A 16,464-nucleotide genomic window follows, 5' to 3' on the forward strand; every position below is an offset into this window, starting at 1 on the left:
ACTCTGTGCTATCCAGTAAACCACATTATTTAATATTTGGACTTTTTACACTCAGGCTGCTCATGAATTTATTCCAGCGTAACTGCATTCAAGACGTCAAAAATCAACTATTTCATTCATTTTCGTACGAAATTTCCTTGGACTTTTATGTACTTGATTTGAGCCCTGTATTACTTTATAACGTACTTTCACACAGCGAAATAACCAATTGTTTTTGATTCGTTTCAAGGCAACTGTTAAAAATTTATCGTACTTTGCACGAAAAACGGTCAACGAAAACGATTATTTTAGAGAGTAACCACATCTCACAGCCGCTGCACCGGAGCAAAAGGAAAAAAAAAAAAAGGTCGTCCGTCGGGCTACTCACCGGAGTAAGTAAAAGAAGCCGGAGGAAAGAAAGGAACGCCGAGTCGATTAATACAAGAAATGGATCGCGAGCCCGGTAATTTAATCAGCTAAAACTAACAGCGAGGACACCGATCCCCGAGATAACTTAATCTCGCTAAAACGACCGGCCTCCTTTTTCTCCCGCCGCTCCGAGCCTACACACATATACATGTATATACACAGTTGCAGCAGCAGTTCTGTTGACGCGCAAGCAGCTTCGTTCGATTACTTGCGCGCGAGCGACCGACTGAGTGATTGCGCTTCGCCAAACGGGCGTGCGTTCATTTTTTACTTGAAGAAAAAAACAAAGGCATAGTAGCGAGGTGCAAACGCCGACTGTTCGCGTGAAAGAAAAAAAAAAAAAGAAAAGTTGAGCCACCTCGCGCCGGCCGACCCTTCGTCTCTTATCCAGCCTCGTAATCTCCGCCTGTTGTGCAAAGGTTATGATCCTTGTGCGCGCAGGGCCGGCCTATCATCGTCGGATCTCCCCCTGGAAGTACTGTCGCGTTTTCTCTCTCTGCAGGCGCGTGCCGGTGCTTTCGGCGAAATCGCGGCAGAGATAAAGGGTATGTGTGTGTACGCGCACCCGAGAGCACGGCATTAACGGGGATGTTGCGAGGAGCAGAGCTGGGGGGGGGGAAGAAATGATGATGCTACCGTAGGTGAATTCGGATATATAGAGGGAACGGGTGGTGCCAATATTCTTATACCAAAAAACATTTAAAGCCTACTTTGAAGCAAAAAGTCAAGGGAGAGCTGTTGGTTTTTCCGACAATTGTACGAAAAGCAACGTAAATGCTGCAAAGGTCGTTTTACTCGGACCAGAGGTGAGAGGGTGCAGGACGATGTGACAGAGGGTAGATTCGCCACGTGGCGCAGATAACGCGGGTGTATAGGCTGCGCGCGCGCCCACGCCACTGCTGTGAATGTGTATACATGTATACACTTTTGTATACACGGAGTAGGAGTCGGAATCAACCCTCTGGAAAATTAAACGCTTGTACCGGCAACGATAACGCCGACGGTCCTTTGGGCGTGTGTATACGTGTGGTTGGGGGTGTGATGGTATATACTATATAATGCAGGAGAGAAAGAAAAGCTTCATCAAGGCACGCGTGAGATTAACAGTAAGGGAACATTTTTATGTTAAAAATAGTATGGTTGCTCACCTGTTTCGTTACAGAGTCGATCAGTCGAACGAAGATTTCTTGCTCCGCCCTTACACCTGGAAAAACAAGAAAAAACATCAAGGTTCGGTAAAATATGGAATAATCATCATCAGAGATAATCTTGAATAAAGAAATTCTTGAGATTTAGGTTTTTGGATACTTGGTTATATTTTGATAGATGATAGCTGTTAAGACGTAAGTTTAAGCACTAAGTCTCTATCGAACCCCGTGTAAAAATGATAGATTTTAAACCAAAAAAAATCAAAGAAGCGCTTGGCTGGTTAGAAAAAAAAAAAAGACTAATCGCGCTACGATCTACGGCTATAATAAGATCTCTCGTCCTTAGCAGATTAAAGGTACGGAGTATACATTGCCCCAAAACAGCATGAACCCACAGATGCACACAGTCCCGAAACGAACGGATCGAGTTCAAAGCGTCGAACCGAGAAGAGAGAGACGGGGGTCCCGCAAAAAGCCGAATACATTAAAAAAGCGCCAAAGCCAACGACCGCATGCCGCCTCCTTCAGCTCATTTTTCCTCGACATATCCTTCTCCTTCTCCCTTCGATATCCATCCCGTTTTTTTTTCCACCGTCACCGATGAGAAATCGCGTCGCGCGGCATCAAAGCCTTAAATTAAACGCGCGCGTTAATTTATCACCTAATTGTCGCACGCGTCGCGCATACCGCGTCTCAAAGCGCTCTCTCCCTCTCTCGATGACAATTAAAATATCTGCGATGCCGTTCGCGCCGCGCGTATACATATACCAAGCGTTTTTTTTTGCGCCACCGCGGAGACTAACCGTCACGGGGACTCGTCGGAAGAGGTGCCGCTCGAGCAATTACAGAGCCCCGACAGCCGACTCGTCACCTTCGATGCGGCGCCCGGCTTTCGCGATTTACGAGCCACGTACCTATACTTGTAAAAATATATATATACGTCCGATTTCGAGTTGGATGAGTATAGTTTTGTCGCGAGATAATTGCCAACCAGACTTGTTTACGAAATTACGCTCCGTACACCTGTGTACAAAGTCGGTTGTTTGGTACAAGAGTCTTCTAACCACCTGGGAGAGGCGCCCGAGAAGTTGCGCGGGAGTACACTCCGCCTTACGAGTTTCGGCCGGAGTACGTGGGGTATACGTAAGAGGGCTCGCGCTGTACCCACAGGATTATGATGCCGGGGAGCTTAAGCACTCACAAATTACCTCGGAAAACCGACCCTACGTCCGTTTATACATACGTAAGCTCTTATGGCTAGGGGACGGTGGATGCGGAAGAGGCTCCGGGTTTACCTTTGCGGCGGGGGCCGGTCCGCGTGACCGCGAGGTGTCTGCCCTCAACGAAGATTAAATTTTACAGCAGCCGTGCGGGCACAGTGTGTGTATATATACACCCACTTGCACGATCGAGGGTTTTCTTGCGGCCCAATTTGCTCGCCCGGCTTGTGGTTGGAAAATTTCACAATACTCGAGAAGTGCCAATTAATGATATTTAAAACTATATAAAAAAGGGACATTTGGTGTTTCAAGGGGATGTATGTGGCTGATAATCGTGAAAATATTCTAAAAAGACAGTATATATATTTGGTCAAGTATGAGAATAAAGGGAAGCGCGTGGGTACATGTTTATTTACTCGCCGAGCAATTGCAGTGCAAACATAAAGAGGTAAGGGAGAAAGGACGAAAATCGCGGTGAGCTTCGAGTAAACGATTTATCAATAAAAACAACGTCTCTATCTCCCCGTTCGTTTGGCCCGCGCCGAGTTTCGGGGCGCGGCGCACAAAGGCAAAGAGTCGGACACCGCGCGGTGACAAAAAGAGAGGGAGGACAAAAACCACTCGGGGTCCCCAATATGGAGCGGCGGGCGATCTCGTCGAAGAGGAACAAACCTGGCTTATTTATTATTTATAATTATGGATTTTTCTTTTTTTTTTTTTTATCCCTTCTCTTATACCGGCAAGCGATATATAGACGATGTGTATTCCGTAGGCAATTACGCGTGTTTGCCCGTGTATCGCGGATCTCGTAAGGGGAGGGGGGAGGAAAAAACAGAAAGCCATCCGAAGCAACTTAAAATGAAATTCATCCACCCGGTATTGGTTAATTAGTTCTTGTACTCGATGCGCGTACATAGGTACCCCCATTAAGCGCTTAAATGGTTTACGAGAGTCTCGTGGATAGAGCGGATAAAAAGCCAACGATACAGGCCAGCATACATATATATGTATATCTACGGTCCGATAAATTAATTGCCGTAAATGACAAATGAGCTTAGCAAAACTTGTTTTCGCGGACGAGAGCAAGGAAAATAATAATGGCGCGTTGTGCAATTTTACTTATTTTTTTCTTACCCCACGGATCATTTCGCCCCTATCGTTTGACATATCACCGCGATCGGAACGTTATAATCGCAAGGATCATAAAAATATTGAGCGACAAGAAGCCCAAGCGATAAATCAACGCGCCGAGGCGTGCATATACATATAAATGGGCATAAGCATCGTCACTGGAATAAGAACCGTATATATATATATATGCGAGGCTCGCGAAAAATCCGCACTGCAGCGGCGTATGTATGGCGCGAAACTGAAATGTCACGCGGAATAAATTACGACAGGTGGCATCGTGGCCCCCGAGGTCCGCAAGAAGTCGCGAGCGAAGGGCCCGAAGGAAAAAAAAAAAGGGCCTGCAGGGCAAATGTATTGTATATATGTGTGAGCTGGCCACGTGCTACGGTCACTATAAGATGCTGGCTGCTATGCGGAATATCTTCTCGGTGAAATTCTCGGTAAAGTACACGTCTCTGTTGAGAATTGGCGAGGAGTTGGCTCGAAAAAGTCACCTCGGGACGTACACCCATGTATACGTATACAGTTAACCTGAGGAGAAAAAGCTCGACGGCGAGAGGCGAGGGGGAGTTGTTTTTAGGCCGGGCCGTCGGAGGAATGTTGATGGCCCGTCATCGTTTGACGCCTCGACGCGGCTTTGGGTTTTAGGGCGAAACGTCATCGTGCTTTTCAGCTGCGACATTCCTGCGGCAGACGCGAGCAACGATCGATTCGAGCGGCCCGGCCGAGGAGACAAGTTTTTCGGGTCACGCGAGTTTGTTTGTTTTTCATCTCTCTCCCTTCTCGAAATAGATATGCTTTGAAATGAGCTCCTTTTGAAGGGTTATTTATTCCCGTATTGTAAAATTCAACAAGCCCTTTTTTTTTTTTTTTTTTTTTTTTTCTTTTACTGAGCGTATACCATCCGAGGTTAAGAGTAAATTAGGTCTGTACTCACCATTCGCGTAGAGCAGCATGAGCCGATACTTTATCCCATTGTTCGTTTTTTGTCCTGCCGACTCCTGCAAACACACAGAGACGCAACCGTCACGAGGTTGGTGAATTTACAAATGGCAACTTGCCTGTCATTGGATGATTCTCTGCATATAAATGTACAGCAACAACAACAACAACAACGGCGACAACTTGATTATGTATATGTAACGGTGGATGAGTAATCCCTGACCGGATTCGCCGCTACTGTGCCCATCACGGAAGATCAGTCTTCGTAATAAAACCGCTTCAACTATGTACACGCGCGCGTCTTCCACCTTGATTAATTAGCCGCGTCGCGTCGTCGCAGCTATAAGGGGTGCTCTCCGTAGGGGTGGTAGAGAGAAAAGACGTACTTACGTACCTGTGAGCACACCCACGCACGTAGTTGGCTCGAGCCACTCTGTCTAACGCTAATTATTAATTTCTTGATGTATACACACACGCGCGCCCCCTTGACGAGCTATACCTACGTACTCCACGTGTTGTATATACCTATGCTGGCTCTGTGCCATTACGCATCGCGTGCATAATTATATATCCCTGACGAGTCGTGCGTGATGCGAGCGAGCGCGCGTGCACTGCGATGCGCGAGCTATATATAATAGGGGGTGTATAGAGGGATGTATGCCATATGACTCCGTTGGAGCTGATAATGCATTTTCAACCGTATACCGAGTATAGCAGTCGACGCAGCCGCAGGGGGCTGTAGGGATATGGTGCCTGTGTATACTCCCCATAATATGGGCTTGAGGTTTCGGCTAATGCTGTGTACACGTGTTGGAGCGATTCTACGAAAAATCGGACTTTTTTTTCTAACCATATTTGAGATTTGGTTTTTTGTGCCATTTTTTTTTACCTTTTTTAGAGCTTTTTTTTAATGCTATGTAACTGTCACTCTTGAAAATCGATGGACTGACTCGAAAATTTTGAGAACTGATAGATTTTACGTATTTTATACCCTTACAATTTTCTTTAATAGTAAATAACCCGTAATATATAATTATAGGAAAAAAAAATTTTTTTTGTACGTAACAGGTTCTTAAAAAATTTTTATTTTATTTAAAATTGAAATAGCCGTTGAATATATGAATATTTAACATATCGAAAAGTATGTGTAAAAATTTTATTAAACACAAAAATTTACTTTCATTGACTTTTGACTATATATGACGAATAATTTTTGCAGCGTATTAGTGGATAAGTTAACGCGTATTCACAAAGCTGCATGATTTTCGACTTTCAATTTATTAATCAATGAATTAAAAAAAAAAAAAAAAAAAAACAAACACATTTTCTGAAAAAAGCTTGCATAACCTACCGAAGAACCGTATATATTATGATAGCGTATTTTAAGCAAAGCAAGGTACAACTGCACCTGAGAGAGAATGAGCACGGGCTCGAGAAAGTTAAATGTAATCCCGAATAACTGAGCTCCAAAAGGAAAAAAAAAAAAAAGAAAGAAAGAGACAGAGGCAAGCAAAAGAACGAAAGAGAGAGTAGCGAGCATGTAAACGCCGGATTAAACAAAGCCGCGAGCCGAGAGTCGTGCACGTGTACATTATATAGGTACGGAGAGCTGCAAAAACGAGAGAAACGAGGCAGACTGAAACGTTCGTTTCGCGGCGCTTATCCGGCGGATGAGTTTACCGCCGTGATAAGCGAGAAGAGCAGGTACACCACTCACGTATGCATGCGGTGGTTATATCCCGTTACCAGTGCGAGGAAAGCTATATACCCCCCCCCCCCCACATCCGTACACCCCCAACTTTCACCTTAAATAATTGAATGACGCGAAAATATGTAAATGCCGCTTTTCGCCTCTCTGTCCGTCCCTCGCCACCTCCCTTTTCACCCTTCCCTCTCTCTCTGCAGATCTGTATATGTATACACATACATATACCTCTGCGGCTATATACACGTACAACAGCGGTTAGTCCAGGGTGTCGGAGGTAAGGGGCTCGGTCGGTGCTCTGATGTATGCCCGTGGTGCATGACCCTAATTAATAGGGAGGCCACGCGCGATGCAACTGTCCGCTATATTTATGTGCCGTGAATTATACAGTATATTACATATATATGTGTACATGCAACGTTGGGGGATGAGTCTCTGCAGCGAGAGAGGGACACGCGACCTGGCTTGTATACATACACTGGATTGCCGCAGTTACACACATTTGGCAAACATCGACACTCGCGTCGCTGTTGTTGTTGCTAATTGCCGTACATTTGAGTTGTAGGTACAAAGTTCACAGATGGATCATTTAATTGACTCACGTGCTCCTTTTCGATGAATCCGACAAAGGCCGTTCTCTCGATCTCGATCGACTGGCCCGCCCGGTCGTACAGGGCGATCACAAAGTGGAAGAAGTTGCTCTTCCTCAGGTTACTGGGCGGCTGCTTTTCAAAGTGGGCTCGGCCGACCACAGCACTGCAATTTCAGAATAAACATCTTGTTTTTAGTTTGAAAGCAACAACATTAGGCGCATAAATGAATAATTTAAATGGCCCGTCAATGTGTAGTGTATGGAATAATGCTGTTTTCCAAGGTTTACATATAGAGTATAGGCACAAGAGTACCCAAAGCATTGTTATTACAATATTTTGTGAATCAATTGTGATTATTATTCATGTTTATCGATGGTACATTTCATGAAAGTATGAGAGAAAACAATTGATGGGAGCAAGAATCGTGTTTACAACTTCACATTTGAGGTTGAATTCTGATTGTATATATTAAGCTGCACTGCTCGTTTTGACGAGTCAGAAAGTTTCTTAGGTTTCTTAGACTATACTTTGGTGTAATTTCTCAAAGCAAAATCATTCGAAACGGAACTTTATGTTATAAAAATTTTGTAATGCCATAAAAAAAACTTTTTCGTTATCTTATGTGGGATTTTGTTGCCATTCAGAACTCGCCCATAAAAACGTACGGTACGAAAAGCTGTTAGTTTACAATCCACAACTGTTTATTTATCTGCACGTTGTAAAAAAAAGTCAATCTCTTAATGCTGTAAACAAAAGCTACTTTATGATGTGTATTATAAAAGTGAAACCCAGAGGATTTGTATTTTCCTAGGAACGCTACTTTCACAAAATTTCCCTTTTCAGTGAAATTCGCCTAATTGTAAACCACGAGGTTTAATAATAACACAGTTGAAGCCATTCAACGAATTCGAGGTGAAGTGAGTCATCGCTTGATTGCCTTTGAATATACACGTGTTGCTTAAAGTATAAAAAGTAATTCTTGCACCTCTGAAATGGGCATTTTACCAAAAAGTCGGGACACCCGTGCCCGAAAACCCGTAAGAAATTCCCATCAATAGATTATCGAAGAAACTCGATTCTCGGGCGTTGAATTTTCCAGTGTCCATCGGATCGGACGGGAAAGAGAGCAACGCAAGATAAACGCAAGTCGAGAGCTGCAGGAGGCGCGAAGGCGGGGCTCAGGTGCCGGCAGCGCCTTAAAATCCCATTAAGGTCTCATGTGCCGAGATTAGGCTGCCCGCCTCCTCTCTCTCTCTGCCATCTTTGAGTAATGGCTCGGAAAGTCCCCCTTCGGGCCATACCTATTCCCTATATATATATACACTGTCCTCTACAACGCCAAGCGCCCACTTTACACATGTTGCACCCATACATGTACACACCTCGATCTGCACGAGAGCGTCTCTCGAGTCGCCTGGAATGTTATGTATTTTGTCCATCGCCAGGACGAGGGTTCGTTCGTTTCATTTTGTTCCCCTTTTTGCCCGAATAATCGATTGTCAACGTGATTTTGGTTTTACACGCGAGTTTGGTATACCCCGGGATGTTGTGTGTTACACACAAAAAGCAAAAAACATCATAAGGATTGTAAAAAAAAAAAAAAAAAAAAAAAGTCCCCGAAAAAAAGCTCGCGGGGGTCGTGAAGCAACTTTTCTGGGATTCGAGAAAAGCCGGAAGGGGTCTCGGGAGGCGTGCCATCGCTCATCATCCGTAGAGTTTCCGCGCGATCTACATGTTTATATGTATATATATGCACGTGGCGAGGAATCGGTTACAGGGTTGTAAACCACGTATATACACTGCAGCCGAGTCCCCGAGAAACAATTTGGCGACAATTTTTCAAAGTGTCAAAATAGCGTATGCGCACGAGCCGAAGATAATACACCCCGGGGGGACTTTTTTTTTTCCCCCCCGGCGCAGTGTGGTTTTGGACAGCCGCGCCTACTTTTTCCTTCCTCGTACGTAAGAAAAGTCACGGACGATTTTTTTTTTTTTTTTTTTGACGAGTCGTGAAAGGTTCCCTCGGCCACTGCGACGAGTGTTCCCGGAAGATTTGTTTCTTTCGTAATCGCGTCGAAGAATCCCCTTTCATCGGCTAAAGACGCATTGTGATCGAACAAACAAGGGGGGGGGGGAGAAAAAAAATTTTGACTCTTCTGCAAACGAGAATTACACCTCATTATTCCGGGAAGGGCGGGTAAATTTTTTCCTCCCCCCTTAGCTTCCCCCGAAAAAAGGATGAGTCCCATTCCCGCGATTGAGTCATCCGCTCGAGGGTATGATGTTTCGTGCCGAGTCAGGCCCCCCTCGGTGCTGTCACTTCTGCAGCCTGTTTCCAAACAAAGCCATTCTCACTTGCCATTTTTTAACAAAGTTGCTCTGCAAAAAAGGAAAGAAAAAAAAAAAAAATCACCTTTTCATCGATATTATCCTTATTAATGACCGTGTCCACAAATATATATCTGTACCATCGGAGTGTACATGTATAAGTAAGTCGAAGAATCTCGATAGACTGCAACATTATAGAGTGAAAGAGAAGGAATGGTGTATGGTATGTCATCTCCGGTGATGCATCATATAATTTTCAGGTCGGCGCGCGTGCACTCGCTCGGAGAGGAGGGGAAAGCAATAAAAAAAAAAAAGAGGAAGAAAAAAAAATGTAAACTGCGAGCGCCGGGCAAATCACTCGTTTATTTACGGAAAAAACGATTGCGGCCCGAAACGAGAGGGAGGGAGCAATCGCTCGCGCGATTCCACGCTGAAAATCGGATTATCGCCGCCTCCGGAGCCCCAGAAAAGTGTATACGCAACAAAACCCGGGGCAGGGGGGGGGGACGCGCGGCGAAGAGGAGGGAAAGGCGTCGCGAAAATGAATAGCGGCAGTTTTGCAGCGCATTTGCTAAAATAAACGATGGTATCGGCGCTGCGTTTGTCACGCGGACGGGGGGTGTGTGTGTGTCGTTGTTTACTTTTTTTTTTTTTTTTTTCCTTTCGGTGCGCAAATGCGCGTCGGGGCACATCGATTATTGCGACGTCGATATGTTTCTCTTAGCGGTGATCAATCTGTGCGTTATACACACGCGTTTCCCTTCGAATGGACTCCGCTGCTGGCTAGGCGATTTCTGTTTTTTTTTTTTCCGTCCACCCACCGAATTGATGAATCGGTGTTTTGCGCCGCGCGCTTTTATTGCCGGGGCCCCGTTGTGACGCTATAATCGAGTAACTTGGCGATGAAGTCGCTGCAATTCTGAAATACCGCACCAACGACTGACAAATTCAGTCAAATTTCGCTCGCTCGTTGATAACGATTTGTGTATAATTTTTTTTTCTTTTATAAATATGATGAAAAAATGAGTTGATCCCACGTTTAGTTATCGACGAAAACACCATTCGAAAGTCCTACCTGTAATTAAAAACGATTGTCCAAGAAACAGAGCGGCGCATATTTCGATAATTTACGTTGTTCCTTCTCTCGTGAAAACGCACGTATTCGGCAGATAATACGATCGGAATGACCCTTGGTCCGAACGCTCGGATCGATCGAGCGACGTGAACCGCAGAGTTTTAAAAAATCCACCAATCGACACTTGGCATGTATCGTAAAAAAAAAAAAAAAGAGAAAATTCTTTCGTATCGCAATGTTTTTTTACACTGCCCTTACGGACGATTAAAAACGCACAAGCTGTGCCGAAAACACGTAGCTGTAGCAATAAAAAAAAGAAAAAAAAGATGAAAATCTAATAAAAAAGCAAGCCACAATTTATAGGCACTCGCGCGAATACAGAGAGAGGGGGGAGGAGGAAAATCCACCCCCAACGAAAGATAAATACCTTCGGACAGCGTAGTGAGTGGTTCGTGAACAGATAGAGTCGTTGGAGGGGAGAGAGGATCCGACGGCTACGGAAAAGTCGCGTAGGTGTATATATACATGGATAGGCCGGTAGAGTACACGTATATCTTGTACGCACGCAAGAGCCAGAGAGAGGAGGGACTTGATATACTGGCCCTGTCGATAATTATCTCTGGCTGATTAACCGGTCGGTGCTTCGCGCCCCATAACTCCTCGGACGTCCGATTATTTTGCTCGCCACCCCGTACCACCCTGCATACACATATACACGTGGGTATGTATACATATACTATCACACCCACGTATATATATATATATATATGTCGTGGAACATATATATACGGTATGTACCTAGTACCGATTTCGGTGCTCGGTCGTATATAGCTCTTTCGCGCGTATGCATGCAGGCAGGCCTCGGGCCCCCCGACAACAACGGTGTTGTAATACCCACCTATCTGCCGTTGGTAGAGATTCCGCTCGGCTACACGGCTGATCGGACCCGCGCGTATGATTAATTACCCCGATTAGATCATTAATTCCGCGTAGTCGAGCATACCAACTATACATCCGAATAAACGGGGCCCCATTTGGAATAAATTTATATATTTTTTGTTTCTTCCTCTTTTTTTTTTTTTTTTTTCATTTGTTTTAAATCTTCCTGTATGTACATACATATACGCACGTTGCTTCGGTGGCGATCATAATCCATCGCAACAGATAATACCCAGCACGGACGACAATAGCGAGCAATAACAGCGCAGCTCGGGCGGAACAATGCGTCGAGGCGCTATACACCAACGGTGTCGCCCGGCTTGTTTTCGCGCGCGAGGCAATTTGGCCGGGGAGATCGGAATAATAATTGTAACGCCCACGCGCACACGAGGGCAACTCGCTCGCTTTTAATGTAATATCGCTTAGCTCGTGCTCTTGACTCGCCCATTAGGTGAAGGTTGTTTTCCGGTGGATCGCTCCACGCCGATGTCCATCCGATGTATGGATTTGTTATCGTGGGGGTAAGGGCACCCAAATGAGATGAAGCAAGCATATGTAGTTTCATAGTGTTAAGGTAAAAACATAATATATGTATACCTACTGCATCAGATGTAGCTAATTTCATGAATTTTCAGTCATTCCAAAAGACCGACGAATTAGATTATTTCGCCCTGCACTTCGGGCTCACATTTGACACACGAATTAGCGAAGTTGAGATACGCGGAGGGCACGGAAGGAGGAGGGAAAACCGGGGCTGAATGATCCTATACGGTATAGCGGGTGTCTGACGCGTGTTTGCGCGAGAGCACCGGAGCGTCGCTCGTGTGTTTGCTCGTGCAGCTCTACTCTTGCACACACGCGCGCGACGGAGGTGATAATTATACGTGGCCGCGATCCCTACGTTTATCGCGTAATTTGCCACGCGTGTGCTCTTCCACTCGGCCGTTCGCGAGACTTATACCGTACCGGAGGCCTGCACGCGCTTTCGATAACGATTAAAGCTGCTTTTGATACCGGAGGTTTTTATGCTCTTGGAATCATACTTGACTCTTTTCATTCAATGTATTGCGAGCTGTAACGAAAATGTATTTTACATGACTCGTGTCGGCTTAACAGTTACGAGTATACTTACAATCAGCGCATGGATAGGACTATACGGCGACGACGACAGTGGAATCGGCCACGGAGAATCGCAATAAATCTGCTCCTACGCGCGCGCCTGATAGTATAGCAAGTGCAGGGTTGTGTGTGTGTATTTATGCGCGCAAGGCTGCTATGATTCATACACACAGTGTGCCAATGCCATACACGCGGAGAGATAATGAGCAATTTGCACCCGAACATAATCCCGGCCTCCGCGCTTTATTTAGGTGCCCCTACTGTGCTTCGACCGGTCAGTTATTATTGGCCGATTCGCAGATTTATCGCTGACTCGGGTTTGCGCGTTTCTTTGTTTTCCGTTTCTGCCGTGTGCTCCGAGATTTCTATTTATTTCTCAATTTCGTAGCCATCGGCGTGTCGAACCGATTTCTGATGATCGGTTTGATCGCTCGTTTTCACCGTGGCAGCAAACGCTCGACTTTTAAAAGAGGTGTGGGGGAAAAAAAGCGTCCCATTAGGGGCGTAAACTTGTTTCACGGGGTCTTAAAAGCCCGACCTCTCTCTCTTTCTGCCCCCCTGCAGTTTGCCCGGAAAGTTTTGAAACGCAACCCGCGGAGTGACTCTCCTCCTTTCGACTCGGCGTTAAAGTGAATTGTTTGCTCCACCGGGGCGAAAGCGAGTTACTCGCGCGAATTCGTTGGCACAAAATATTTTTTACTTTTTTTATAGAGGTAAAAATTATGGTGCAGCTTCTCGCGACCTCGAGACCTACTCCGGATACGGCATTAACTCGATTGGGCGGTAGGGAAGCTATGGTTCGGGGATGCGCGGATTAGAGGACGAAGCGAGGGGATGTTGCTGACGGACGGCTATCTCGGCTAGCCTTCTCGTCGGCTCCTCTTTACTAGGATCTACCATCGTGGGACTGCCGTGAAACGCGCTATACTTGTATATACCTGCCAGTGATGTTTCGCCCCGAGCGTTGTACGTGTAAATCGTAAGCCAAGTACCTATACTTAATCCCCTCTGTATATCATAAGGATTTTAGTTTATTTTTTTTTCTCTTGTGTCTTCCTAATTTGGATTTTGAATTTTAACATAAATTAGACGTATGTATCTGTATACATCAACGACTTGATTTGTTTGTTTTGATTGAGAATAAATAGTATACGTGACATTGAGTTTAAAATGTTTATGTTTTTGGATGTTTGTTTACATGTAGCACGACAACTTATCAACTTTACCGATTGTTTATATATGACTTGGCGTTTATAGATATGTTTAATATAAGAAGAAATACCGACGAACAGGTTTAATTTATATGGGGACAAATTAATACCAAGACCGTTAGGATAAGTTATTGGAAATATTTGAGAATTGTTTTCCTTTTCTCATACAAACACAAGTTGAATCGTTGTTACCACAAAGTGATGTCGCTCCAAATGTCGATGAGGACTATACTCCACAGATATTGTTTTATGTGAAAATAGAAAAATTCTTTTCGATGATACACCCGATCAATTGGACACCGGTCAGTTGTTTACGAGGAAAAACACAAGGTATCTCGATAAATTGGCATTTACGAGCGACAACAAAATTTCAACGGCAACAATGAAAATGGCCATTCGATAATCGTTCAAAACCAGTTGGGCGTTATTATTGGTGAAAATTTGAAGAAACTTACGATCCATCGTCGGTGATGGAGGGCTGAGACCAGGCCCTGGGCATGGGCTCCTCCTTGAGTATTTGCCGCATGTCCTGGGGCGCGAAAACGAGGGGTCCCCGTGGATGGTGATGTGGTGGGGGCGGTGGTGGCGCGACGCTCGCCCCGTAGAGCTTCCTGCTCCAGTGGCCCTCCAACTCGACCGGACTCCCTGCTCCGACCGCACCCCCCGCACTCGCCCCAGCTGCCACGGCTGCCCCAAGGCCCATCCATGGCGAGCCCCCAGCCCCCACGATCGTGGAGCTGGGCAGGAGATTGTTCCACTCGTCGGACCGCGTGGTGAGGCCGTAGGCGTGACAGTCGTCACGCGTCGTTGGGTCGATACCACCGCCGCTCTCCTCCTGACGATGGTCGGGCTGCTGCTCGGTCAAGCAGCCGCGGCCGTTAAGGGGCCGCTGAGCTGTCGCAAAGCCCCTGCACCATGCCAATTTGGCCAATTCCGATCACCACCAATTGTTTGTTACTATTGTTGATTGCACTTCTCGTGATGGACACCCAACTCACCGTATATTTATGTACAATTGTTATTTACGTATACCGGTTGACCAACAACAACAACAACAACAACAACATAACAGTAACAACATTAACAACAACACAACAGTAACAGAAAAACACTTGTCAACAGCCGAGCGCGCACGTGCGACCGAAACTATAACCGCGCGACCCGATATAATCTTTTCTGGCCCTCGTGCTCCAAAGTGCCTCGCGCGGCAGTCGTATAGTCCGCAAATGCCGGAAAGACCACTCGATGGCCGTACCACTTTATCTATACACCGAGAATTGGTGCAAGAAAGTGGCGCGGGGCGTTGTACTCGCCCCAATGGATATAAATATGTGATGTATATAGGGCGAGGGCCTGCGGTGCAACAGACACGCCAGGCAGTTTTCTGTATTTAGCAAGTCCCTAGCCGCGCGTTGCTTCCCGTTACAGAGACGCTTGTCGAATGTGTCACAGCCGGGCGAGCCGTCGTTCGGAGAGTCCCGAGGGTCGCTCCCGCTCTCTCTGCCCGTAGGCGGAGCTGTCTCCTCCGACGCTCGCTTGGGGCGCACTGCTTCGGCGCGAAGGCGGTCACCCGGGGCGCGGCCGGCCAATCATACCCCGAGCGCTCGGCGAATCCCGTGCCCGGACTGTCCGCCTGGACGAATGACGACTCGGGGCTGTGCACCGGAGTGGGGGGCCGAGCGCCTCTCTCTCTCTAGCTTTCGCAAAGTGGCTGCGCCAAAGACCGTGGCGCCACAGCGGGGGCGACGCTCGAGGCTTCCGCCGAGCATTGCGGCTTGCGCCGTCGGGTCGGGAGGACGACGCGACCTACACCTCTCGGCTTTGTTTATGTTTTTATTTTATTCATCGAGGACTACTTATTTCTACGGCCAGCTGTGCATTTTTCGCAGTCCACGTCAAATTAATGTTCATCGATGCGATCGCATGTGGCGACAATTATGTTCGACAGATCGATCGATTTCATAATGTATGAATGGAGAAAAAAGAGTGGGGTGAGAAAAATTTGACGGCGTGTTAACTGGGGGGTTTGGGTATACTTACTTTTTAGAAACGCTATACGAAGTAGAGCGAAAATGGCTTTACAGTTTGAAAAACTGCGCACATGGAGAATCCTTTGTAAGCGGACTTGATTTTCTGAGGAAAACCGACCGGATTTCCGATGGATGCGTTAATGAATTCGTGCTAAAGTGGACACAGGAAGGACTTAGAGAAGCATTAGTCCGATTCGGCGTTTATGATGCGTAAAATACGAGTTATGTTCGAGCTAAGGTATCATGGAGACAGGTATATGGTACGTGGCGAACATCAAAGACAATACAGTTTTAATTGCCGTAATTTCCTCTCTTTTCCTCTCTAATGGTCGTAGAAGTATAAAATTGTTTCACGATATGAAGTGTAGCAGTGACTCACGATTTCTGGAATTTCCGCTCAAAGTTCGGTTTGTTCTTCATTTTCAAAGTTTCCAGTGAGCGGAGCAACAGTTTCGAAACAAAGTGTGTTGTTCAAAATTGGAACTTTAGTATCCAACGCCGAAAAAAAGATCCAGGCTTTTTATAATATGCCAAATAAATTTTGCATTGAAACATAACGTATAATGGTATATTATTGTACAAGTTACGAAAGCTACAAAAAATAAGCGAATTTTA

The 16,464-nt window shown here is 45.8% G+C and overlaps 1 protein-coding gene across 4 annotated transcripts in view; it reads right to left on the minus strand.

Moving 5' to 3' along the window:
• The window catches only part of kn (EBF transcription factor knot), a 69,301-nt gene extending 53,992 nt beyond the window's left edge, over window positions 1-15,309 (minus strand). For all 4 annotated transcript variants that reach the window (XM_089591823.1, XM_089591824.1, XM_014362907.2 and 1 more), the window contains exons 1-4: window positions 14,275-15,309; window positions 7,157-7,310; window positions 4,845-4,908; window positions 1,557-1,612 (exon numbers count right to left, since the gene is read on the minus strand). In XM_089591823.1, the coding sequence (XP_089447949.1) occupies window positions 1,557-1,612; window positions 4,845-4,908; window positions 7,157-7,310; window positions 14,275-14,522 (522 nt within the window). In that variant the 5' untranslated portion in view covers window positions 14,523-15,309. The remainder of the gene's footprint in view (window positions 1-1,556; window positions 1,613-4,844; window positions 4,909-7,156; window positions 7,311-14,274) is intronic.
• Window positions 15,310-16,464: the final 1,155 nt, after the last annotated feature.

The sequence above is a fragment of the Copidosoma floridanum genome, unplaced genomic scaffold, assembly GCF_036245765.1.
Source record: "Copidosoma floridanum isolate Cflo_tuat_1 unplaced genomic scaffold, Cflo_Japanese_pri ptg000014l, whole genome shotgun sequence".
NCBI classification, from domain to species: domain Eukaryota; kingdom Metazoa; phylum Arthropoda; class Insecta; order Hymenoptera; family Encyrtidae; genus Copidosoma; species Copidosoma floridanum.